Below are 26,895 nucleotides of genomic sequence, written 5' to 3' on the forward strand. Positions count from 1 at the left end.
TTCACTACCTTGTCTACCTATGACTACACTTTCAAGGAGCTATAAACCTGCACCCCAAGATCTCTTTGCCTGGCAAAACTCGCCAGGGCCCTACTGTTAAGTGGATAAGTCCTGCTCTGATTTGCCTTTCCAAAATGCAGCACCTCATACTTATCTAAATTAAACTTTATCTGCCACTCCTCAGCCCATCAGATCAGGGTGTACATCGTAACATGCCTGAACAATTTGATTAAAAATATTCATTTATAAGACCTTAATCTGGGATAAAATTAACAATCACTTGGACAAGTGTGCATTAAGTAAGAAAGGCCTGCATAGATCTATTAAAAGAAAATTGGGATAGTTTGATTGAGTTTTTGAAGGCGTAACATAGATCACTGATGATGATGATGATAACACATTTGATGTCGTGATTTGGGCTTCAAAAAGGCATTTGATAAAAGGCCACATAACAGATTTGCCAGCAAAACAGCAGTCTATGAAATAAAAGGGAAAGCATGAATACAGAATTGGCTAAGTGACAGATAACAGAACGTGGTTGCTTAGTTCTCAGATTGGAGACAGATGTACAGTGGGATTTCCTAGGGGCTGATACTAAGCCCACAGTATGTATGGACACACATAATGACCTAGAATTGAGTGGACAATGCACAACTTCAAAATTTATAGACTGAACAAAATTTGGAAGTATTGTGAACTGTGAAGAGAATTCTCAGCAGAAGATACTGATTTTGAGAGAGCAGACAGGCTGATGGAACAATCAGGCACGTGGCAGATTAAATTTAATGCACAGAAATGTGAGTTTGGATATTTTGGTAAGAAGAATGAGGAGAGGCAACATAAACTAAAAGCTTCAACCGTACAACAGTTTCAGGAAGAGAGAGACTTGGGGTGCCTGTGCATAAATTGTTGCAGGTGACAAGGCAGGTTAAGGAGTGGTTAAAAGGCATCAGGATCCTGGGCTATATAAACAACACTATAGAAGACAAAGCAAAGCCATTCTGATTAACCATAAATACTGGTTCAGCTTTAACTGCAGTATTGTATCAAATTCTGAACACAGCACATTAGGAAAGGGTTTAGAAAGGGTGCAGAAAAGACATATGGGAAATTACCAAGATGAGACTTGACAGTTATGTATATAGACTTGGTGCTTTTCCTGGAAAAGCCGCGTTGAGAAAATATATTATGGAGCTGTTCAAAATCAAGAGGGATCTAGATACAGTAGAACCTGAGAACACAAATGCCATAGTCTGCAAAAGAACTTGCAGCAGCAATATGAAGAAAAGTATTCATATGCAGTATGTGGTTAGGAACTGGAATGCACTGTTCGAGGGAGGTAGATTCGATTGTGACTTTCAGAAAGGAATTGCATATGCACCTGAGGAGATATTGCTTGCAGAGATAAGGGGAAACAACTTTGGGATGAGACGGGCTCAGTTACTTGCAGAGAATTGTCATGGACACAGTGGAACAACTGTGCCATTCTATGATCCTACTCTTGTTGTGCCATGGTACCTTGGACATTTAGTATTGCTCACAGTCGAACAGAGTTTGCCAGTGATTGTGCTGTATTTCAGAAATGCTGAATGCAACACTACCTTTGTTAGTTGCACATTAACATCAACTTAAACTTAAGGAAAGTTTGTTTCTTCCCAAGTGTCCTTGCATTATCAAGGATATCTAAAACTTGGCAGTTTTTTTAAACAGCATCTCACTAAGCCGTCAAAAATATTTAAAAGATCTAGCAATATCACATATGTAGCCAAATTGAGATGTGTATACTGTCACTTCCTCTGAGGCAGTGAATACATTTTTACAAATACGTTTGTACCAAAATGCAAGCAAGCAAGAGAAATCACAGATGACTTTTTTTGAATCGGTTTAGAACAAAGGCTAGTTATCGGACACAATTTGAGTACGGAATGGTTTCAGTTGTGGATCAGCTCAAACTGCAACTATCATTAGCATGTGAAGTGTAAAGAACAGATTTGGACAAGTCGTAGATTGATATGGCTTTGTTTCACACTTCCTGCAGTATAACTTAAGTCATTGGCAAAGACTAGTCTAAATTGTTCCCAGCAGATCCCAGTGGCATAGTTTGGATCATTTTTTAGGAGAACGGGTGTTTAAACATGAACTTGCCAGACAAAATAAAATTAATTCAAAAGTTCTTTTAAGAAATAGGAATTTCACAATAAGGCTTAAACAGAAACATTATTACATCCATTTATCTAAAAATTCAAACAAAGTAAATTAAAAGAAAATATGGTCTTGTCAGCAAAAGCTTGATAGCACAAAGTTCAAATACTGGTTATGTGTTTCTCATCTATCAGTAACTTCAATACTATAGCCACAAGATCATTTAGAATCCCAACCCAACTAATCGGTTTTCCCCAAGTGAATTGCAAAACTGATTAGGTTGAAGAACATCATAGTTTCTGTGTGCCATGAAGTAATTTAAAGGACATTTTTTTCAAAAACTGATTTAAAGAAATCACAGAAGTTTTGGAGAGAGTGTGCTTGAACACATGAAACAGTCCTCCACCAACAAGATCAGTTAATCACTATTTAAACAGTTTAGTAAAAATAAAGGTCTTTGGCTTCCGCAAGGGTTACCAGAAATGCTACACTGTTCACCTATATTAGCATTTTCCTTCCCTCTCTGCCTTGAGAAAGTTTCTCTAATGCAGTGGAAAATAACATCGAGAACCACCAAACATATCTGCCTGCAGACTTGGTAAATGTGACGGGCACAGGCGTGGGACTACAGAAGTTTCATTCCACTGAAGAGTAAACATCTTGGGCATCAAAGGTCAAAATCGAGAGTGTGGTGCTGGAAAAGCACAGCGGGTCAGGCAGCATCCGAGGAGCAGGGGAATTGACATTTCGGGCGTAAGCCCTTCATCAGATGTCAATTCCCAGTAGAACATATTGACAAGTTGGTGAATTCCCTCATTTTATTGCATTGGACTGTTCATTTTCAGCTTCCTTATAACTTTTGAATATTAAAGTAACCTGTACTTTGATTCAGTGATCAATTTAATTGGATAATGTTCTAAATATAATTTTTTTAAAAATCAAATTAAAAAAAGATTCATGAAATATCCAAAAGGAGACAGATAGATACCCTTTCTGAGTGGAATTTGTCAGAGTTGGCAGAGATTCCAAATCGAAACTTTCATCCATTGTTCTCTCCTTCAGGTGCAGATGAGCATGTTGTGCATTTCTTAAATGTCTGTTTTTTGTTAAATACGTTATGCTTTAATTGTGATTATTAGAAGAATCAGATTGCATGCCAATATGACATGATATTTGTCAGTCAGACAGCCTGTGCAACTCCTTTGAATGAACAGCCTGATTGATTTGGCTTGAAAGCCAACAATGTTGCAAGCAAACACTATTATTTCTGTCAGTTTTACAAAATTAATTGGTGATTAAAGATTTTAAGAGTACGGTAGAGGAAATAGTTGTTTAATAAAGACTTTTGTACCTGATAAATAACCAGTTTTGCAACCAAAAATCTGCTTTCTTTAAAATTCTAGGTCAGTTGTATGTAAAATTCAATAGCTTCAGATTTGGATAAAATAAATATCTGGGATTGTAATGGTTTGCGATACTTTACATTGCACTCAGATAGCAGTTGCATTTGTTTCTTTAAACAGAAAAGAAAGCCAAGTGGACCGAATGCAAAAATTAAAATTTGAGACAGGAATAGGTTATATAATATAGCAAACACAACAGGAAAGCTTTGCAATGTAGTAACTCACTCAATTAGTCTTCACTTACTAGTTTGCACTGTATTATTTTAATACGATGTGGGTCACTGACCCACTCTTGGAAAAATCCAAGATCATAGGGAACTTGACCCGAATTCACCTCTGAACAGATTTTACAAGCTAGCTAGCATTAATCTTCTAGTCCTTTCTGATGTGACAAACTACTTACCACAAAATTCAAGGGTAGACTTTGATTAGTTTCCCATAATGGTAGATGTTGCTGGTATAGTATTTTGCTTTCAGTTCATGAGAAATATTACAAAAATAGACTAAATTTTGAGTGATGGCTGAATCTTCTATCTCCCACTTGCCTAACTGAAAGAATTCAACGATAATCCATTGAAAGTCAGACACACAATCATCGTGAACATGTATTTGTCAAGTAAAATGCCTTCCCTTCTGAATATAATCACTGTCATAACTGATATTTAATCCAACAATATCAAATAATTTCAAAGATCTATGCCATTGTAAATTTTCCCTTGACATTTAATCCTAGTATGTGTTTTTAATATTGAGGAATGGAGATTGACCATTTCACAATATGTCATAAACCTAAAGTTTAAAAGAACAAAGAGAAACTACTTTTTTAAAAAGTACACAAAGGCAATAAAAACAAGAGGGCAATCTGTCAAAGAGGCCACAGTAAAATATTACTGTCATTCACCTACAGCTACAATTTATTTTGCACATATTTGTAAAATAAAGCATGTATGACTAGACCAATAGAAATTGAATTGCTGTGTAATTTTAAAACGCTGTAATTTGTTCCTCTTATTCAGCAGAACATCTTTGGAAAAAAAACTACTTTCAATGATAAGTTCATAAACAGAATCAGGTCCATTTACAATTTAATACTTGAAAACATTCTAAATTAGCTACATTTTATTCAAGTTGTATTATGGAGACTGCTCGAAAGTTGTTTTTTAAAATTTAGCATATGCTCACACTAAGATCTACCATTAGTTTCTTAGTACTCTGAGACAGAAATAGCATCCATCTGCTGGAAGAAACATTGAAGTCATATAGCTTAGCTGGAAACTTTAATCTCAGTTTCCAAATGTACACAATAATTGACAAACGTACTCACTAGGAATCTAGGTGCAAAATAAATCTCCTAATCAAGAAACACAGGCTAAAGGCAGTAATTTCTCATAAATAATACACCTTTTGTTCACAAAGAAATCAAAACAAATTGCATGGTTGGCTTAATTTCTTACCTTACCATACTTTTGTGCATACGATCCTGTGAGCAGAGAATGAAAGATGATGATTGTCTCATCAAGATCCCAGACAAATACTCGCTGTGAATATTGAGATTAAGAAAAAATCAGTGAAATCATGCTTGTTGTGAATTAGTGTCACAAAACCATTTATTTTTATTGCAGATGGTTTAGAATTTGTTTGCTTTCTGCTCTTGAATTCTTCATGTTTGACTCCCTTTGCGGAATTTATTACTGAATATATTTTTAAAAATATTTCCTGAAGAATGAGAGAACATTTTACATTTCTGTAAAATTACAAACCAATTGAAGTTAAAATATAGAGTGAATATAAATATGTTCCAATTACTGTCCTTATATGACCATAATGTGTAGATCTATTTCTCCCACCACAGCATTCTCCTGATGTGTGTTTTAGCAGACACATGCATATTTTAAGATCTTGAAGGTCTGCTTTAGTCAGGTGACCTGATAAATGGTTATTGAGCATTTTAATCATTTCTAATGGGAGTACCAAAGAAAAAAAAGTAGGAGGGACAGGATATCTTCGCAGTTAGTGTTCCTTATCATCTCATTTTGACTGGGGATCACTTGAACTGTGGTGTTGGATTTGATCATTGAAAGTCATTCATCCTTCTCCGCCTGTTAATTAAATTCAACTGCAGCAAAACCTTCCAAAAGCAAAGGAGTATGATTCAAATTTATGCAAGTTGTCCTCATAATTTAATTCATTGAACTCTGCTATAATTCTAGTAAACCTACAATGCAACCTTCAAATACTAATCTCTTGCTCCTCGTGAAATCCAGTACCTAAAACTGTCGGCAGCACTCTCGGTAGGGCCTGTCAATTGCTCCAAACTGAAGCATCACTTCCTCCATTATGCATTTTACATCTATGGAAATGAAACCCAACCTTCCACTTTACTATCTGGAAATGTTGTATCAATGCATGAAGCTTTTAATGATTCATGTTGATGCTCACTCTAGTCCCTGCACGTCGCCTCAGTATCTTAACTTTCACTGTTAAGAAGCCACTGTAAGTTTTCAAACATTTTCAAGGTGAAAAAAAGTAGGGCCATTCTTTGTGTGATCAAAAGCAGATATCATCCTTTTCCATCCAACCCTGCCACTTGTGCTATTCTTTCTATCCTCTTTTCTGATTAAATACACACTGGCTTCCCTTCCAAGGTTTTCAGAGAATTTAACAGGTTGTTTTCCAGGTATTGCTCCTGATCAGCTTGCTGAGTACTGTTCCTCTTTCAGTTGCTGGTAATTTATAATTTTAAGTCAGTGAACATTCTGCTCCCCTAACCAATGATTGAAGCTGAGCTGTTCTACACCATTTGGGGTCCAAGACAGCACCTGAGCGTAGTGATTTGTTGCGATCTGTCCCCAGCAGATTGTCTCTTTCCATCTAAGCTCATCATTCTACTCTTTTCAGTCTCAATTTTCAGTCTGTCTGTAACACATATTCTACATTCTGTTCTACTACACCGATGTATTTATGCAAGATATGATTTGCCTGTATCGCACATGAAACAATACTTTTCACTATATCTTGGTACATGTGACAATAATAAATCAAATCAAAATCAAACCATGACAGAATGAATGAAAAAAAGTCTTCAAAGCTGATTAAAATGCCCCACCAATGGAGATCTCACTGAGGCTGAGTTGTCCCATGGACATGGAAGAGGAACCAGGATTGTTTTTGTCATTTCTGATCAATCTGCTCAAGAGGTGTGTTCTAACTGGTGGGAATTGAAGCTGGATTTCCTTACTCAAAGATAGGGGCTCTCCACTATCCACAGAAGTTCCCAGAAGGTGGGATTGCTTCCCAGGTTCTGAACCTACCTCAGGTGGGAAACTGGTTAAAGTCAATGTTTAACAAGGGTTGAGCCCTTAATTAGCATGCGTGCAGATTCCCTGTCCAACTGAGGATGGTAGGTAGGCAGGCTCTTGAAACCAGAAGGTTATCAGAGGCTTGAGAAATGCACTGGCTTCAGTACAAGGTAAATACCTGTGAGGCTGATTCAATAAGAAGATGTGTTGCTGGTCAAAGCACAGCAGGCCAGGCAGCATCTCAGGAATAGAGAATTCGACGTTTCGAGCATAAGCCCTTCATCAGGAATGAGAGAGAGTAGCCAAGCAGGCTAAGATAAGAGGTAAGGCTACTCTCTCTCATTCCTGATGAAGGGCTTATGCTCGAAACGTTGAATTCTCTATTCCTGAGATGCTGCCTGGCCTGCTGTGCTTTGACCAGCAACACATTTTCAGCTGTGATCTCCAGCATCTGCAGACCTCATTTTTTACTCAATAAGAAGATGCCCTATCAGAAACATTTTCAAATTTTAATTTGAAAAAAATACAAAAAGCAACAAGTTAGCTGCTTTGTTGGTGGTCGGAGGAGGTTGAGGAGGAAATGTAGGGGAGAACCCCTTCTCAGGGATGTCTATTGCTGAACCTCTGCCCAAACAGACCAGATGGACCTAGAGACCTGTTTAGATCATTGGAACTCTGTTCTGCTTCTTGTACCTAACATTTTAAGGCTGATCTGCACCAGCCCCCACATCCACAAAATTCCTCCCCCCCCCAATACTTTTGGAAAACTGGAGGTTGTCTGACAAATTTCAATGTGCCTCTACCTTTAGCAATGCTCCTCGTAATCTCAAGTGCCTTTTTGCCTTATGGGACCAGGCAGCCATCCTGGTCTGTTTGGATAAAATGCCCTACTGAGCAGTGTGCCTCCAGGTTTGCTGCAGTCATGTGACTTCTGCCAATGAGACACTGAGTAAGGGCAGCCATTTTGCAGCCATTTTAATGAAGTCACCGTAGAAGCCGGATCATCACTTTAAAATTTTGTGAAGCAGTCCTTAAAATCACGTAATTGGTCGGGAAATGAGGTCGGGAAGCTGGCTCACTGACCGGCCTTGTAAATCTTTAGGTCACATCAGCCTGCATTCCTGGTATCAGTGAGATCTGATAACTCAACCCAGGAAGTCATTGAGAGCTTTGATGTGTTCATGAAAACTATCACTGCTTTACAGTTGCATTGTTAAATGCATATAATTGCATTGTAAATTTGAATCTTTATTCAGCCTCACTTCCTTGTCTTAATTTGTCCTTTTATATTACCCAAAACATTAATGAGAATTCATGGCATTTCTTCTAAACAATTTTTTCCAATAAAGAATCTAGCAATGGTATTTTGGCCATATTCTTCCACTCTTTGGTGGATTTTGCATTAGTACCATTCTTTTTATCTTAGTTTGTCTAAACCAGATATGGCCTGTTCAGTATGACTGGGGCGTCACTGGAAAATACGGTTCAATAGTTGGTTGCCATTAATTTAAAAAAAAAGTAATGGGATATGAATGCCTCTGCGAGGCCAGCATTTCATACCTACTCTTAATTTCCCTTGTACTTGCTGGGTTATTTCAACCACATCGCTGCACATCAGGTTTCCTTCCCTAATAAACCAGATGTGTGTTTACAGTAATTGATAATAGTCACAATTACTGAGATTGGCTTTCAATTGCAGATTCATCAAGTGAATTTAAATTCCACCAGTTGCTGTAGTGAGACCTGTATTCGTGTCCACAGAGTTTCCAGATTACCAGACCACCAATATCACCACTAAGTCCCCACACCCACTAACTGCTTAGGCAGCAATCGAGTTGGACTGCCAATGACAAATACTGACTGATTAAAGGAAATGAATGTTTGTTAAGTAGGTAATTCTGTTCGGATATAAAAATAATGTCATGTAAGAATTGGAAATGTTAGCAAGAAGGAGTTCACAGAAAAAAATGTTCTGGTTCTAGTGTTAGCTGCAAAAGATTGCCTAAAATGTTGACTCTTCCACTCCTCAGATGCTGCCTGACCTGCTGTACTTTTCCAGCGCCACACTTTTCGACTCTGCATGAGATTGCTGTCGGCTGTAACCCTCAAGTAAACTCCAATAACTGGGTTGATGTTAACATATCATGCATGACAATGGCAGTCACTTTCTGAAGATTACTCCAATTTGATCCCAAGTACCAAGCATTGAACGCTTAAAGAGTGGAGATGAGGCCTGGCAAATTGATCAGTTAGCCGAACTGAAGAGGTAGAGTCCCTTCTCCTGGACTGAGAGGCCTGGGTCCAAGTCCCACCTACTCCAGAGGTACATAAGAACATCTCTGAGCAGGCTGATTAGAAAAATAGGTGTAGCAATCTCTACTCAACTATCTAATTTTTCTGTTAGTTATATGGGTGACAAAAAAGGACATCAATGAGGCACTGCACTGATTTCCATGACATCACAGATAACTACCTAGACTCTGAAACCTTGAATGTTGTCAGGAATTATGGTCTAGGTTGGATAAGATTCCAGTGGCACATTGAAAAACATGCATAATTTTGTTTCTAATGAAGTGACATTGTGGTAACAAATCATGTGTTTAAACGCATGTGAAGCAGTGCCACCAGGTACTCTGAATGGTAGCAACAGAAAAAAAAGGCTTCCCTATTCAGATAAAGTCTGTTCAACAAATATTAAGGCAGTTCATTTTTTGTTCACGTTGACTTTGAAGGGGAAACTAAAGGTTTGGAGAAATAGCACTTTTTTCTGCATGCATCATTGCTTGTAAATTCCCCATGAACACGAGTGGGAAAAACCAAGCATCCTTAGCTGATCCATTTTTTGGCGGGAAAGATGGAGGGAATGGGAGTCACCTTCAAACTGTTGAATACCAATCGAAGAATCTTCACTTGGAAAACAAGTAACATTAAATTTGAGGGGTGAAATTGAATGGATAAGTTAAAACAAAGAAATAAGGCAGTCTGAAAATAGTCAGAAAAAAGCACAGAGCAAAATAAATTAATGCAGTTCCAATTAGGCTGTACCATCTGGTTAGCTTAATGATGTGTTAAGTAAAATGAAAAAAAAATCAACCTTTATTATTGCACCAGTTCTTGTTTTGAAGTCAACACTTAATTCCCTTTTACACATAGAAACAATTGGAAGTAAGTGCATGTTAGTTTAGTGCTGGCATAGATTTGCCTAATACTTTTTACACAGAAATGAATTGGCCCATATGTTAATTACAACACACAGTGCAAAACATCATGACATTTACCCAACTGAAAATTAGTTCAAAAAGGCATCGTTATGCTGAAATGGTGATTGATATTTTATTGGAGGAGAAAGTGAGGTCTGCAGATGCTGGAGATCAGAGCTGAAAATGTGTTGCTGGAAAAGCGCAGCAGGTCAGGCAGCATCCAAGGAACAAGAGATACGATGTTTCGGGCATAATTTTATTGTCATAGTAAAGAAAGAATTTTCCCTGTGGGTTTCAAGTCAGCTGTTAGGCTCAAAATGGGGTCAGATTCCTATGCTGTCTGGAAACAGTTTTGCATCTGTGATCTTTCCCGAATTGGATAATTGGCAGCCAGAAGATAGTTGGAAATCACATAATACCAGGTTAAAGTCCAATCGGTTTATTTGGAAGCGCTAGCTTTTGGAGTGCTGCTCCTTCATCGGGTGGTTGTCCATGAGCAACACCTAGTGTTGTGTGATTTTTAACTTTGTACACCCCAGTCCAACACCAGCATCTACAAATCAGAAGATAGTTGGCCACCCAATTAAGGATGGCAGATGGGCTTTCAAGTTGGAGGAGCAATAACAACAATATCACTGTGTTGTTACAGGTAAGTTACAGAAAAGGCACTCCAACCTGGAAGGGTCAGCTCCTTAAATTCTTAAAATACCACGTGAGTTGACCAGGCCAGTCTTTGTACTGGTGGTAGTGGTGGTAAGGTCACATTCTATGAGGCAGCCTGCAGCTATAGCTCCAGCACAGGCCACCAGTCTGCTGCTAGGCAGCCATCTCCAGGGAGATACACTGTTCCTTAATGCCTGAAGGTTGATTAGAAACTTCCAAATGGCCTTTTACTGTAAACCCTAGACTGGTTTAATCCACTACCTACATGTTGAATCTCCTCCTGCTCCCCCTCTTTTACTTCTGAGGCAATTTGTGAAGCAAATTTTCATTTGCACCTTATTCACCTTTGGGACTAAATCCCCTCCCCATGACTAGTGTGTCATTCTTTCATTATTTTGCAAAATCATCAGCCTGATACATATAATCGATTTGTTGCTTTGTTCACTTTACTTCCTGAAAATGGCACCATTCCCTTTGAAAGCATCAGTACAACTCACCTCTACTCTTTGTGACAATGACTTCAATGTAAGCAACTCTTAAAATAGGCAAGTATCAACAGCTCCTGCATGTTTTGGATTGTAATAAAATAGTAATAACAGTAAGTGCACTTAGACAGCACTTTATCCTGTCCAAATAATGAAGGGTATAGATAGAGTTAATGGTAGTTATCTCTTCCTGAGGATGTGAGATTTCAAGACTAGGGGGCAGGTTTTTAAGGTGAGAGGAGAGAGATTTAAAAAAGACATTGGGGGCAAATTTGTCATACAAAGAGTAATTTGCATGTGGAATGAAATTCTTGAGGACGTGATGGTTGTGGGTACAATTACAACATTTAAAAGACATTTGGACAAGGACATGAATAGGAAGGGTTTGAGGGATATGGGCCAGGAGCAGGCAGGTGGAGCTAGTTTGATTTGGGATTCTATTCGGCATGGACTGGTTGGACCGACGTGTCTGTCTCCATGCTGTATGACTCCGACTCCGCTGGACAAAATATTGTCTCTTTACGGATAGTGTAGAGAACGGATTGAGATCTTTTTTGCATGTGGGTTTTAAGGTCAATACAATTGCCTTTAATATTTAAATAGCTTTAAAAAAACTTCTTTTGGATAAATATGTCTCAGTGACTAACCGCCACATTTATTAACTAAACAAATAAGATAAACATAAGATCGATCAAACCCGGTTTCATTCTGGGATTGACTTGTCCAGTATTACCTTTAGCTGGGACCTGAATTATGGCCAGTTAAACTTGGCGGGTGAATGTTGGGAAAGGGGAGGGGGAGCTACATTTCAATCTGTGGCTGTCCCAGCAGCTAATAAGAAAGAAGACTGGACCTTTTCTCCTCAGTGTATCTTCATTTTGAAGTGGCATCTCTATCCATCATGAATCAGCAACTCCCTGCACCCTACCTTGCCAACCCTGAGAGCCCACCTACTGTCATTAAGTGGATGATGATCCCATCCCTGCCATTAATTCAGCTTAAAAATCTGTGTTGTCAGAAATACAACTGATCCCGACTTTGCATTCTTGACTTGGGTCTGAAAGTCTAACCTTACCTGACAGTCTAAGTTTAAAGTGATGTGACTGGGTAGAATTATGATGCACAATGTGGCCTGTTCTTTTATGTTTCATGCTGTAGATTTATGGTTTTAGATAATTAAAAGAAGAGTTTTGAACAAAATACAATCTTTGCTTAAGGCCTGCATTGGATTTGCTTCGCTCATTTGAACTTCTGTAAATCTATCCCTCCATCCCTTGATTACCCTTTCCCACCCATAACAGTAGACACTGCAGCCAAATCCATTTCCTCCTCCATTTGGATTCCATCTTTGTGGTATATCAGCTACCACTGCTACAAATCCACCTTCTGTAGCGTATCTCATATCTCATTTCCCAAGTTCTGAGGAAAGGTCACTCGATCTGAAACATTAACTCTGATTTCTTTCCACAGATGCTGCCAGACCTGATGAGCTTTTCTGGCAATTTCTGTTTGTGTTTCATTTCTCAATTCATTCCCTACTGCTGTAGATAATATCTCCTGCTCCACCAATGCAGATACTTCCCCAATAGTGTTACTATTCAAAACCTAGCTCTGCTGTCAGTCCCTTTGTAATAGTTGTTGTAAATATGTGCCATGCCTTTAAGAGAACTTGTCTTGAAGGATTATGTACTCAATGCTGTGACTCTGCCTGGCAGTGAATCTGCTGTGGGTCTGCAAATTGGACAGAATGAAATGCTTTGCTGAAGCACTACTTCATAAATTATAAAATGTCTTTCTTTTTTCAATAAACTAACTCAAGGAGCTAATCAATTCCTGATGAGCAAATGATTATTCAACCTTTACCATCAAAAAGGGATTGTGAGCAGTTTTGGAAAACATCATTCTGATTGGAGTTTCTGTGCTTGAACAGAAAATGAACAAGTTATTGTACAGGTAGAAGACAGGCTTCAATCATGCTAAAGTGTCTGTGACAGCCCTGGCTATCTTTGTTATCTACCCAGTGCCAGGAACTGCTGAAATCACAGCTTGCTGGTAAACAGACAAGTCCTTATGAAGAGACCAGTTTAATTCATTTGAGAAAGAAGACTAGTGATGATGTCTGTCGGATTGATAGCAAGCAAGGAAAGGTCAAAGTCATATTGTAAGAATGCCAACAAAATTCCCTGGTTTAAACTGATACACAGCAGTTCTCTTAGCAGAATTTAAAATGTGTTATGGTTTCTAGATTCAGATGTATCCAATGCAGAAAAACAAGGCATTAGGATAGATTAGCAATTGACAATGAAGGTTTGCATAGGTTTAGCATATCAGGATTAATAGCAGGAGAGCCAAATGACCTCCAGAAGTGTCAGATTAAACTCTGTTCACATACACTTGAATTCATGTAATTTAGACACAAAGATAGAAAATAGTTTCAGGAGTGGAGCCTGCACTACCATTCAATATGATCATGGCTGATGATGCAATTTCAGTATCTCACTCCCGCTTTCTCTCCACACCTCTTTATCCCTTTAGCCGTAATTGGCCATGTCCAACTCCCTCTTGAATAAATCAAACAAACTGCCCCCAAGAGCTTCCTGTGGTAGAGAGGTCCCACAAGTTCACAACTGTCTGAGTGAAGAAATTCTTCATCATCTCAGTCCTGAATAGCTTACACTTTATTCTCAGACTGTGACTCCTAGTTCTGGACTTGTCAAGCATTATCTAGCCTATCTGGTCAAATCAGGATTTTACACGTTTCTGTGAGAACCCTCCCCCCCCCAACACCCACCTCCCCCCCACCCCCCATCCACCATCGCATTCTTTTAAATTCCAGTTACAAGCCCAGTTGATCCAGTCTTTCCTAATTCTTCATACGTTAATCCTGCCATCCCACACAGAAGTCTACAATATCCATGGACCATTTCTTGAGCAGATACAGTGAAAAGGCTCATTCTGTAAATTTTAAAATAGGGAGCTAGCAAAGACAATTGTTGCATTACTGATTTCATCCACCGCCATGGATGTTTTCCAGAAAGATTTGCAGAACGAACTAAAAACATATAGTGTCAAAGAACTACAGAAGCATGGATGTAAAGACAAAGTGATCCTCGCAGATCAACAAGCTCATAAGCTTTGAATACAAAGCTGATGACTGACACAATCATTAGAACACCAAAACGTAGCAAGACATGTGGAAGGTGTAGCCTTCCAAGGAAAAGCTCAGGTTTCAATCAAGTTTGCAAGGCATGTGGCAGAGAAGGCCATTAGCAGAGGCAATGCACTCGAGCAAAAAGCTGATGCAGTTACAAAGAGCTGTGCACTGACCCATATAAACCTCGCAAAAGGAGTATCTTCCAGCTACAATAAGGGCCATCTGGTATCCCATCAGAAATGCATACATGACGGGACCAGAATCTGACACTGTAAATGGTGGGACAAAAAGTGGTGAACATGCTTCACAGTCAATGTCGTGGAAGACATCTACGTCTGAAATATTTGCAAAAGAATCAACTTCTCTGTCCGTCACAAACTGCAAACTATTATCGGCCAAGATTAATGCAGGGACAACAGCCCTGCTAATTATGAAAAGTAATGTACCCATATGTTTTGCGAAGCCACAACAAAACCTACAAATGTAAAAATTTCATTATACAACAGTTCGTGTGCAGGATCAATAGTGCTAGAGTGTAAGTACAATCACTCTGCCTGGATGCTGCAGCATCTAGCAAATGAAATGGAAGGAGCATTCCTTATGTTTACAAAGCCTGTCAATGAAAGAATTCCAGAATTGGGTAACTAGATTTTCTTGGTTCCCCAGCTTTTGCCTGGATTTCCCCTGTGGTTCATGACTCCTAGGTGGAAGCTCAGTAAATTACAGAAAAAGACTGAAAGATTTCTAGTTACTAATGACATCATGGGGTATTGGAAGAGTGCAGGAAAATGCTCAAAGGGCTGAATGGCCTACTCCTGCTTCTATAAAACTGTAAATGATTATAAGTAGGATTTGGAAGTCACCTGCCATTTTTAAAGGGTTCCTGAGTTGGTCCAACTTGATAAGACTGGGCTTAAATCTCATCCAACTGCACATTACTAAAAACTAGTTTCTGTACCTCTGATATCAGACGTCTGGTACAATCTTCAACCTGCATGCCACAATAACTTTGTTCCTTGTTATAAAACAAAACTTGCTCAACTGTGGAGTTCATTCATCATGACACAGTGCCAGGTCTGACAAATGGAACTGAGAAAACAAAATGCTCCTGCCTAATATATCTTGCAAAATAAAGGATAGTCAGGAGGAAATCAAATGGTCACAGTCACAGACAGGTGCTATCCATTCCTAGTCTGAATACCTATTCAAATCAGCTTCATGCATCCATTTGCCTGTATGTCAGGTAAATGGTGGGTAGCTTAAGGAACAGGATGGGAAAAGACAGTAACGATGGCCCTAGTAGAGATTTTGGTCAGACTAACTACTTTTTGTGTGTTGTATTATTCTTGTCATGTTCTAAGACATCAAGGGTGTAGAATCACAGTATCCCTACTGTGTGGGAACAGACCATTCAGCTCATCGAGTCCACAGTGACACTCTGAAGAACATCTCATCCTGACCCAACATCTGGCCTCTCCTGTAACCCTGCATTTCCCATGGGCAACCCACCTAGCCTGCACACCAGAGGCAATCTCACAGGGCCAATCCACCCAAACTGTACATTTTTGGACTGTGGGAAGAAACTGGAGCACCCAAAGAAAATCCACTTAAACCACTCTACACAGACAGTCACCTGGGGGTGGAATCAAATCCATGTCCCTGGCACTGTGAGGCAGCAATGCCAACCATTGAGCTGCCGTGCCATCCTTAATTGGCACTGGTGTTTTACTTCTGACCATCCAATCGTAAATATGTACCACTGTGTTTTAGTTTCCGAATATGAGACATATTTCGAAAAACAATTGTTACGCAGAAAGCCAGCATTTGTTGCTCATCCCTAACTGTCCTCAAGAAGGTGCTGCTGAGTCACCTTCCCAAACCACTGTAGTCGACATGGTGTAGCTACACTAATGTGCTCTCAGAGAGGGAGGGGATTTTAAAGCAGCGACAACGTCAGGACGATATAGAGCCTGGAGAGAAACCTAAAGTTGGTTGTGTTCCCAAGAGGCTATTGCTCTTGTTCTTCTAGATGATAAAGATGGCAGGTTTGGAAGATAAGCAGAACACTGGCCGGTAGGTTAATACTGCTAAACATAATTTTACTTATTGTTTTCTATTTTCAATGTATTAGAAAGGAAGCAATACACTCCAAAATGTCTACTTGTTAAATTGAGATTGGCTTTAACAATCAATGACGAATTTATCATATCTTTTACTTTATTGCAAGACCTCATCTTTTCCTGACACCAGAGGAGAAACCCTCACCAACACAATGGTGGGCACTCAAGAGGAGTGAAGAGTATTAAAAATTGCTATCCTGACCACAATCCAATACAACTCTATCTGTCATGATTGTTATGACAGCAGCTTGTGCAGTGTTGGTGTCCTGCTCTCAGGAAGGATTCTGAAGAGTGTAGTTGGGAGCCCAATTTTAATTTAACACCATCAAACGAACATTCGCTGGTCACTCCCCTTTTGCTAGCTGAATCCCTGTCCTGCTTTCACTTTGTGATTTCTCGAATTCCACTTTCACTTCTGGTTTCCAATGCTTTCCCGCTTCCCTATTCGTTCTCCTACATCCAGTTCTTAACCACCCCTATCTCTCCTGAGGAACCTCCTTGAGATCTTCTCTCAGTCATTCGGCTTTTGCATCATACTGAGATACAGTCCCATAACTGGCCTTCAGCGATTTTGCAGGAGTCTATCTCTATCTGTGAATGTGTAACAGATGGTTATTCAATCATGGCATCATGATTCTGTCCTCACTAAAGGTTCGTACATACCTTTTTTTCTTAAGCGTTCTGTTCATCTTCCTGGCCGATATGTGGTTCGACCAACTGTTATATTCCTAACTCTCCCTTACTTGACACAACTAAGTCAAAAATGGAAGCATGTATCACTGTGTTATAAACTGCCCAGTTAACACACTATCCAAAGGATTTATTAAAGATTTACTGACTCCTTGGCAGTTCTCTTTTTAATTTGTATAAGCATTTGTATGAGTGGAGTGGGGAACGGCCAAATGGTTATAACAGCAATTGCAGTGAATGCCCTTTATAACAAGCAATGCTTTCTCTGACACATTTCTGTTGAATCTACCATGCAGCTCTTCATGATAGCAACTCATAATTGAAAACAAATTGAACTTTCAACAAATTGTAGTTTTCAATGTTGAAATTAGTGCTTTAGGTTCTGTTTATTTTTGGACCGTAAATTTATTCGGCAGTTCACAGTCTCAGAAATGTAACCACATGGTATGCAATGAAACTTTTATCAGGAATTCTCAGTTCAACTTGAATCTTCTGCTGTTCTCCATCCTTAAACCCAGAAAGGAATAAGACGGAATACGTAGTCTGAAAATTAATTGCTTGCTGAAACCATCATTGTGTTGCATTATTATCAGTCGGAATAAAATCAACTCACACCAATATGGGCTGAAAACTATTTTATAAATCAGGTTTTTGGAAAGAATGTTTTGCTGTAGTTCTACATAATGAGGCCTGCCTTTCAACCTTTATTGCAAAATACATGTAATTTTAAGCTTTCATCAATTAAAGTCAGGGCATACCTCCAAGTCGTTGTCAGGAGGTGGTGATGGATTATTCTTCCTTCCCCTTCCCCGTGACTTTGACCCTGAACTCCTACACGTTCGCTCATCCAGGTCTTTGACTGGTGTTGATGGGCTCTGCACTGTATCAAACTCCCCTGTAAAAGCAACCATTCAGATTAAAACTATCATCTTGAGTTTTTCTGCATACAAGGTATGAGCATTTACCACAAGTTCACACTGCTGTAGAAGAAAAGTGATTTCTGATGATTGCACAGCATTCAGCTTGACAGCGGTTCAGCAGCTGAATAATTATGTATAAAGAAAATACACCAGGCACAGTAAAAACAGTTCGACAATTTATTTAACTGTTGCCACAGCCAGAACTATTAAGGTTCAATGGTGTGGAAGCTTTTGTTTTTTTTAAAATCAGTTACTATGCATGTTTAGATGGACTATCTAAGAATATGGCAGAAAGGTGGAGTGAATATTCAATCATTACATTAGCACAAATGCATGCGTGAGGAAACTGGAGAACATTGGGAATGAGATCTTTGGCCCTTTTGGTGCTCTTCTACTTTAACTCTGCTGAAGTGTAGTGCAATGTTGTAACTGTGTCAGTTGTTCGATGGTTATGCATTCAAGACCAATTCCAGAAACTTGAATAAAAAAGTCTAGGTTCACATTCTGGTACTGAGGTAATGCTGCATTGCTGAATGTGTCATTTTTTTGTATGAGATTTAAAACGCAAATTCTATTTGCCTTCATGGGTGGAAGTAAAAGATCCCACAGAACAATTTTAGACAGTGAGGAGGGGAAGTCTCTGTCACATTCTGGTTAATATCTATCCCTCAGCAAACATCACATTAACAAAAATGTTTACTATTGTGAAATTACCTAGTAATTCCTTTGTGGAACTTTGGCATGCACAAATTAGCTATGGTGCTTTCAACAACGACTATACTTCAACCCTTCTTAATTGCCTGTGAGATGTTATAGATGTCTTCAGGTCAGGAAAGGCGCTATGTAAATACAACTCCTTAATTTCTTTATAGGGTGGAAAGTAGGCTTCCCTATAAAGTTTCTCCAACAACTCAGTTCCTTGCAATGTGACAGTTTCTCCAGGAGGGGTTCTCTCAGACTATGAGTTTCTATGTTAGTAATTGGCCTCTATATTGACTGAAGAACTAGCTCATGGCTTAGACAAAGTGTGCCCACTTGAGAATCAATGAGGAATTTCCATCATCTCTCTAATATTGTGTGTGTGTGTGTGTGTGTGTTGTGGTGGGGGAGGGGGAGCTTTTACAAGCTTAAGTGGACAATCTGATCCTACCTAATTGAGCTGAAGTATCATATCTATGGATTTTCAGGATCCCCATCTTTAGTGACTTAGTCTGGTCCACCTTAGAACTCCTTCATGCAAATGCCTGCTTTATAAAGTGGCAGCTTCACTAAGCTTGTGAAATAAAAAAAGCAAGGAGGAACTCATTTTAGAATTTTGCCTGTAAGATGAGACTGATGGCTTTGAACACAAGCACGTTAGTAAGTGAGTGAGCTGTGGGAGGTGAAAGAACAAGGACATTATGAAATTACAGCACTGTTTGGGGTAAGCCTTACTTGCACTCTTCATCATGTTTTCACCATTCATGATATCCAGCAATGAAACGGATTCACAGATCTGAAATTGAAAGGGCCTCACCCTTGGTTGGTTTGTACCCTCTTGTTTTGACAAACTCTGTACTGCAAACAGAGCAGTATCATTGTGATATGAACTATTTCAAGATATCATAAGAGCGATTCCTGCATACCAGTGTGGGAATAGATTACATAACTAAGTAGTGTTAAAATGATTTTCTGTGTGAATCTCTTTTGAGACGTCAGTGTGTCAAGAGCTTTAGTTGAAAGTTGCAGTTTGAATGTGCGGCATGCATGGGAAGGGATGGAAGAGCTATAAGGTTGTCTGAGGGCTTTGCATGGATCAGCAGTAAATGCATAACAGGCAGTGGACAACACTCTGTGGAATGCTGTCTTGTAACAACTATTTGGTATATGGCACCATTGAATAGCCTTATCTCAGCAACTTTGTTAAAGTAACCAGCATCCCCCCAGCATTTGTTTCCAGGTTTTGCAGGTGGATTAGTGCCTGGATTGCTCAATCACTTGCCTAGATACTCCATCTGCTGCCTCCATTTTTTGACTTCCACAGTCAGGCGCTGAGTTTTGCTGCAGCTGTTAAAGTATGTGAAGCAGCCCCAGAAATTCTACACCCGCCTCCCTCCACCAAGTTCTGCAAGTTCTCAGCTGTCGCCATATTCAATGATGGCGCATGACTAATTACCCAGACCCCAGGAGTTTTATCTGAAATGACCATGGTTGAGTGCCTAACTCTTATAGACCATCCTCCCTGCTTTAGTGCCACTGGTGGAAAATCCACTTCTAACTCTAAAACAAAATTGTGAACCCTAACTGGAACGAGAATAAAAAAAATAAAGATTGTGAGGAATGCAGTTTTACTCCAACCAGAGCACACAGTTCTACTCTTATACTCAGTTCGTTGGACTCCTTTTATGAATAAAAATATTAACACGTTACACCCACACCCATGTGGGTTACATATTATGTTCTGAGGATCTCCATGTAGCTGTAGGCTAATCTAAGCTTTCAAATGAAAATATAGTTCTTAACTCCAATAAAAAGTCTAGCTGAAAAAGTAAAGTAAAACGGACAAGATCCAGTAGATGTGTGCAGAAATGTTGTTAAATGATTAAAACTAATATATACTGACACAAATCCAGCAGCACCTCTCCCCACTGACACACCCTCCCCACCCACACTTATATTTGGGAAGTCTTTTGGAGTTGAGACCTCAACCTGATTAGTTTGCTGCTTATACAGAGAGTATCAGCTGCAACTGTGAACCTCCAAAGTTTAGTGAAGTTCAAATATAAAATTCAATTAAAAGACAAGGAAAGCAATAATGTTAATGCAGTGGACAAAATGTAAGCGCCTGAGAACATCAGTCATAAAATGAACACATGCACATGCGCACAGATGTCTTTGGGAACTCTCACAAAACTTGGAAGCTCAATTATTTGTTTTAAAAAAAATGCATTTCTGGTGTGCATTTCTAAGTAAGGATTCATGCTCAAGATGGATAATGTTATTCGGGTATCTATGGCAGTGAGAGCAACTGAAGACCACACAGGCCAGGAATCCCACATAATTACCCATGTTTAGTGAGTGTAACTGAAGGGTGTTACAGAAAAATGTTAACAGGAAACAGAACAGGTTTTAAAGCACTTATTGTTATGTCTCAATAATGAAAAACAGTCTAACTCGCTGGAATGGAAAAAGAAAATGTCTGTGATTGAAGAAGAATGATAAGCTTCCTTAATCAAAAATCTGTCAGGCTGCCAAAGACAACTGGAAAAAAAAGAGACTTCAGATTCAAGAATGTTCCAGTTTCTCAAGGAAGCTTTGATATCAAAGTTCAAATACCTGCAATTAAAACAGTCAAACTCTGGAATAATGGAGTTTGCCTTTTTCACACTGATATTAATGGAAAGTATTAGCTTCATTTTAAAAGCAGCACGGAGCTTTCAGAAGATAATTAAACCACAACAAGCACATATACTGGTTTGAGCTGGTTATAATGCATTTTAACTGTAAAAAGGAATTGAAAAATAAAATAATTCATGAAAATTTAAAAAAAAACATACTTTACTTCTCCTGTTCATTCTGAATTACGAACAACACACGTTTGAAACAGTTTGCTTTGTGTTTGCTATTTACTAATTCGGAAACCTGCTTCTGTTTAACTCAGCCTGGGCTGTATTCACTTTATGGCTAAACCTCAACATCACACACCATATAATAAAATGTCGAACTATACAAATCTATCAACAGCATTGGTTATTGTCCTCTGAGCTTTGCTCTCCACTTGGACCAAAGACAACTCGGTATGTTACACCCACACAAACCAACTGCGACTAGTGTGTGTGTGCGTCTGCATGTCTTTTGTACTTATGGTTCAGTCGCAACTGGAACTCATTTAACAAAATCTCCAAATCTGAGGCACCAGCCTTCCCTCTGTCAGTCTAACTGTATAAATATATGTTTCTGCTTTAGAGGAGCAAGTGCAGTAGTCAGCACTAAAGGGTTTGTTTTGACAAGTGTAAACCAAGCTGCTGGACCTTTTTATTTTTCTCTACGTCCTAATCAACACTTTCAACATAGTACCTTGAACCTTGCACAGAGTACAACAACAAAAAGTCCCAACATTTCACCCCCCATCCTCCACCCCCACCCCACTCCCCTGTTACATACAATTTATAAGAAAATTAAATGCAGTTAAATTCAGTTGTTTGAGTCTTACATTAGATATATATCGATTACCTTAACTTTGCAGCCCTGGAGAACAGTTTAAAGGCACTTGCACTCAAAGATATAAAAACAGAGTATGTTAATGTAGTAACTTAAACCAGGCACAATTTCTTTTGTTAAAAAAAATGATGGTACTTGATCTTCTAGTTTTCTGAAAAAAACAAATATAGTGTAAAAGAAAAGGAAGTTATTTACCTCCAGGAAGATCTGTACCTGGTTGTCCAGTGATAGAGGAAGGATCTTGTAGCTGATAAGTTGTTGACGTTGAAGAGGTACCATCAACACTATCATTTGAGGTCATATATGTGCCATATGTTGAAGTTGGATAATACTGTGCATACTGGTTTTGGCCGAACGCTGTGTAGGAAGGGTAATCCTAAAATGGCAACAATCATGTTTAAGTATAATCTCCTATTTGGAATAATCATTTGGTTACACTATTCATTCAGTGCAATAGTCATAAGAATGATTATAAATGAAATACATGTGGCGGAATAAAATCATACTCTTCTCAGGTGTAAAAAATACAGGATGTTTTTAAACAACTAAGATAACATTTTGGATGTACATTAATAAACAGAGAAGGTATGGAGTGGTACTGAGATCAATACAGGAGTAACCCTGGCATTTACCTGACAATGTAGAATATAGTTCATGACAGGTACATCATGTTCAAATAATGGCAGGGAAGATTCAATCTGACCAATTAGTACCCTATCGGCCTGCTCTTGGGTATCTGCAAACTGATGGAAGGGATCATCAATAGTGCTGTCTAGAAATCCACAGAATCCCTACAGTGTGGAAGCAGGCAATTTGGCCCATTGAGTCCACACCAATCCTCCAAACAGGACCCCACCCAGACCCAGCTGCCTCCCGTATCCTTGTAGTCCTGCATTTCCCATACCCAATCCACCTAACCTACATATTCTTGGGCACTATGGACAACTTATCGTGGCCAATCCATCTAACCTGCACATTTCTGGACTGTGAGAGGAAACTGGAGCCTCCAGAGGAAATCCACACAGACATGAAACCATAAGACACAGGAATGGAAATAAGGCCATTCGGCCCATCGAGTCCACTCAGGGAGAATGTACAAACTCCACACATACAGTTGCCTGAGGTTAAAATCCAACCAGGGTCCCTGGTGCTGTGAGGTAGCAGTGCTAACCGCCGAGGAATTGTGCCACCTTGAATAAACTCTGGAATAATCTGCTCATAGATGCATTCCACCAGGACGACTTGGCTCCAGACCTGATAACAGCCCTTACTCAAGCATGGGCGAAAGAGCTGAAATTCAGGAGTTAAGCTGAGAGTGGCTGGCCTTGATATGAAGGAAATATTTCTTTTTTGTCTGGCATGAGGAACCCTAAGAAAACTTATGTCAATGTTAAAATGGATTTCCACTGGCTGGAGTGGTGCTGAACAGAAAGAAAGATGTTTGTGGTTGCTGGAAATCAATCAACCTCAGGACATTGCAGTAGGGGTTCCTCAGGATTACATCCTAGTGGCCTCTTCAATGACTTTCCTTTCAGGGACCTTTGCGAAAATTTTGTGTGCATGAATATGTACTTCAAGTGCCGTAACCTTCAGGGCTATGATCCAAGTGTTGGAAAGTGGGATTAGGCTGGGTGACTCATTATTTTGCTGCTGCAGATGCAATGGGCCAATTGGCCTCATTCTGCATTTGGAAACCTTCCACAATTTCTTAGCTGATGACTGCACGATATTCAGCACCATTCACAGCTTCTTCGATACTGAAGCAGCCCATGCCCAGATAAAGCAAGATGTGGTCAACATTAAGGCTGGTCAATATTATGTCAAAAAACATTTGTGCCATTGAAGTGACAGGAAAGATAATCTCCGCTGAAACAGTTTAACCACAATCAGGCATGGATCTGATGGTCCAAATGGTCTCCTCCTATATTGTAAATGGCTCTCTGTGCTGGGTTCTTCAGGTCACCACAGCCCATACCCACCCTTAATAAGAATGTCAGAGTGGAGCCCTCCCACAATCACGAGGTTGGCGTAATGTTGGAGTAGTGTTAATGGGTTTAAGGCAAGATTTCCATTTCTTTCATGGGAGGATGTCCAGCCCTAAGAGAGCTGCCAACCTATCCGATGCTTTAGTAGCTCTTTAGCTCCAGCAGTACAAGACAGAACTAGTGACCAGGGCTGGCCATTACAGGCAGCCCCACATTGCTGAGGCACCAAGTTTAACTGCAAATTGGGCAGCTGAGTGTAGTGTTGGTGATCTGAGTTTGTGAAAGCTGCTGAACTTTCTACCAGGCTCGCGCCCCTCTCCAGCCAGTGCTTAATGGTGGATGGGAAGAGTACCTTAAGTCAGCAGCAAAACTGGCCACATTAAAAGCTCAACAACTCCCAGAATGGGTCACTGTCCAATGTCCTGTGGAATTTCAGACAGGTAGGGAGCTGGTGGGAATGTTGGCTACTGGATTTTTAAATCACCCACCATTTTCAAATCCATTGGCTGAGAGCAAAAAACAGTCCTCTGACCATATGATGTTCAGTAACATGACCATCTCTGAATCTCCACCAACTACCTCCAGCTCATCGATTGCAGTGGTTCAGGAAGACAGCTCACCACTACATTCTTGACGGCAACCAGGGATGGACAGTAAATGTGGCAAGCTCGCGACACCAATGTCTCACATCCCACAAGTGAAAAAATAAAAAAATGCTAGGAGTTACTGGTGATCAGGAACTCAACTGGATTAACTGGAGAAATACTGCGGTTAGGAACAAGACAGAATTTGAGCATTCTTGATTGGTATGACATCCACAAACAGTATTTCTCTCAACCACTGTCATTCAGTAGCAGCAGTGTGTACCATTAATAAGATGCACTTCAGAAATTCACCAAAGATTCTTAGACAGCACCTTCCAGACCCAAGACCACTACCATCTAGAAGGACAAGGGCAGCAGAGACGTGGGAACACCATCATCAGCAAATTTTCCATTAAGCCACTCGCCATCCAGACTTGGAAATATATTGCCTGTTCCTGCAGCATCAGTGGATCAAAGTCCTGGAATTCCCTCCTTAATGGCATTGTGAATTTACCTACAGTGAAAGAACTGCAGCAGTTCAAGAAGGCGGCTCACCACCAACTTCTCAAGAATAACTAGGGTTGGGCAATAAATGCCAATGACGCCCACATTCCTTAAATGAATAAACTTCTGAAGTAAGTTACTCAACTGACTCCCCAACCTCTTCCCACATGGCAAAAGCCAAAATTGTGTGTGACATTTTGCAGAGTGAGTCCAGCTCGAACACTGTCTGAGAAATCCATTACCATCTGGGACATAATCCAGCGATCGCCTTAAATCTCAATACCTCCAGCACTGATGCACAGTGACAGAACTGGCAACATATGATGCACTGCAGTAACTTGCCAAGCCTTCCAGGACAGCATCCTTCAAACCTAAGACCTTTACTAAACTGAAGGAAAAAACTAGCAGGAAGATCAGAGGAGCACCACTTCCAAGGTTCCTTCCTTGATTATATTATTGTTCATTTACTGTTGCTGAACCAAAGTCCTGGAACTCCCAATCTATCAAAGGGCTTTCATCTCATGGTCTGCAATGATTCACCATGATGTTCTCAAAGATCATTAAGGAAGGATGCTGGCCTAGCTGGAAATGGCAACATTCCTGTCAATGTATTAGAACTGTGTCAGTTTTTGCACTTTTGACTTTTACATTTCTTGAACTCTTTCTTGGAAGACACATGCACACTTATTTGACAATGATCTGGCTTCTCTGTGATATTAATGGTTAAAAAGGCCTGATTCCCAGGTATGAATGGTCACTTTAACTCTGATAACAGAAGGACAAAAGTGTACCTCAGTATGTGTCATAATATCAGAACTGAAGGGATTAGTGAAAAATTAGAGGATAAACAGAACACTAGACATATTAATTAATACGTTTCAAAATAATTAAGTCCAAATGTATACTTTCCTCATGAGCAATAGGAAATATGATTGGGAGATCTGCGGACAACACAAACGTTGGCTGGTGAATACTGATGACTAATGTTATAGTAACGGACAGTGAAGAGGATGACTGTCGACTGTCAGGAGATATTGATGGTTTGGTTGAGTGAGCAAAATAATGGCAAATAGAATTCATCTAAAGAAATGTGGAGGTTATGCATCTCAGGAAGAGAAAACGAAAGCAAGGGAACTGTGATGATGCTGTCACTTTAAAAGGTTATTTTGTCCTGCATTTTTCTGAAGAGAGGTTGTAGAGGCAAAAGTATTGAACTGGCTACAGAAGACAGCTTAAGTCAACAGCTTAGGAGGCCTTGGGTCTTTTTAACAGCCTGAATGCAGGTGTGGCCAGTCCTCAGAAACAAGGCTTTCTAGTTATTTTAGCTTTAGCAGCAGAAGCTGTTTGGGGTCTCAGAAGAGTTGGAAGCTTCAGTGAATGATTTCTAGCTGCTACTTCCTCTGGAATTTCTCATGATGTCTTTTCCTCCTGGATTGGAGAACTGCACATATGTCTAAATTTGTCTTTTTGTCCAGTGATGTGTTCATGGGAATGTTACTACATTGGAACAGTTAATTAGTAATAGATACTGTATCTATTATTCAAT

The 26,895-nt window shown here is 39.6% G+C and overlaps 1 protein-coding gene across 14 annotated transcripts in view; it reads right to left on the bottom strand.

Moving 5' to 3' along the window:
* Positions 1-26,895, bottom strand: part of eya4 (EYA transcriptional coactivator and phosphatase 4) — a 545,404-nt gene that overhangs the window by 85,535 nt on the left and 432,974 nt on the right. For 9 of the 14 annotated variants that reach the window (XM_060849772.1, XM_060849764.1, XM_060849771.1 and 6 more), the window contains 3 exons: positions 22,472-22,652; positions 17,915-18,051; positions 5,000-5,083 (listed from right to left, as the gene is read on the bottom strand). In XM_060849772.1, coding sequence (XP_060705755.1) covers positions 5,000-5,083; positions 17,915-18,051; positions 22,472-22,652 — 402 coding nt within the window. The remainder of the gene's footprint in view (positions 1-4,999; positions 5,084-17,914; positions 18,052-22,471; positions 22,653-26,895) is intronic. The other 5 variants (XM_060849776.1, XM_060849775.1, XM_060849774.1 and 2 more) reach the window with 1 other exon arrangement.

The sequence above is a fragment of the Hemiscyllium ocellatum genome, chromosome 3 (genome assembly GCF_020745735.1).
Source record: "Hemiscyllium ocellatum isolate sHemOce1 chromosome 3, sHemOce1.pat.X.cur, whole genome shotgun sequence".
NCBI classification, from domain to species: domain Eukaryota; kingdom Metazoa; phylum Chordata; class Chondrichthyes; order Orectolobiformes; family Hemiscylliidae; genus Hemiscyllium; species Hemiscyllium ocellatum.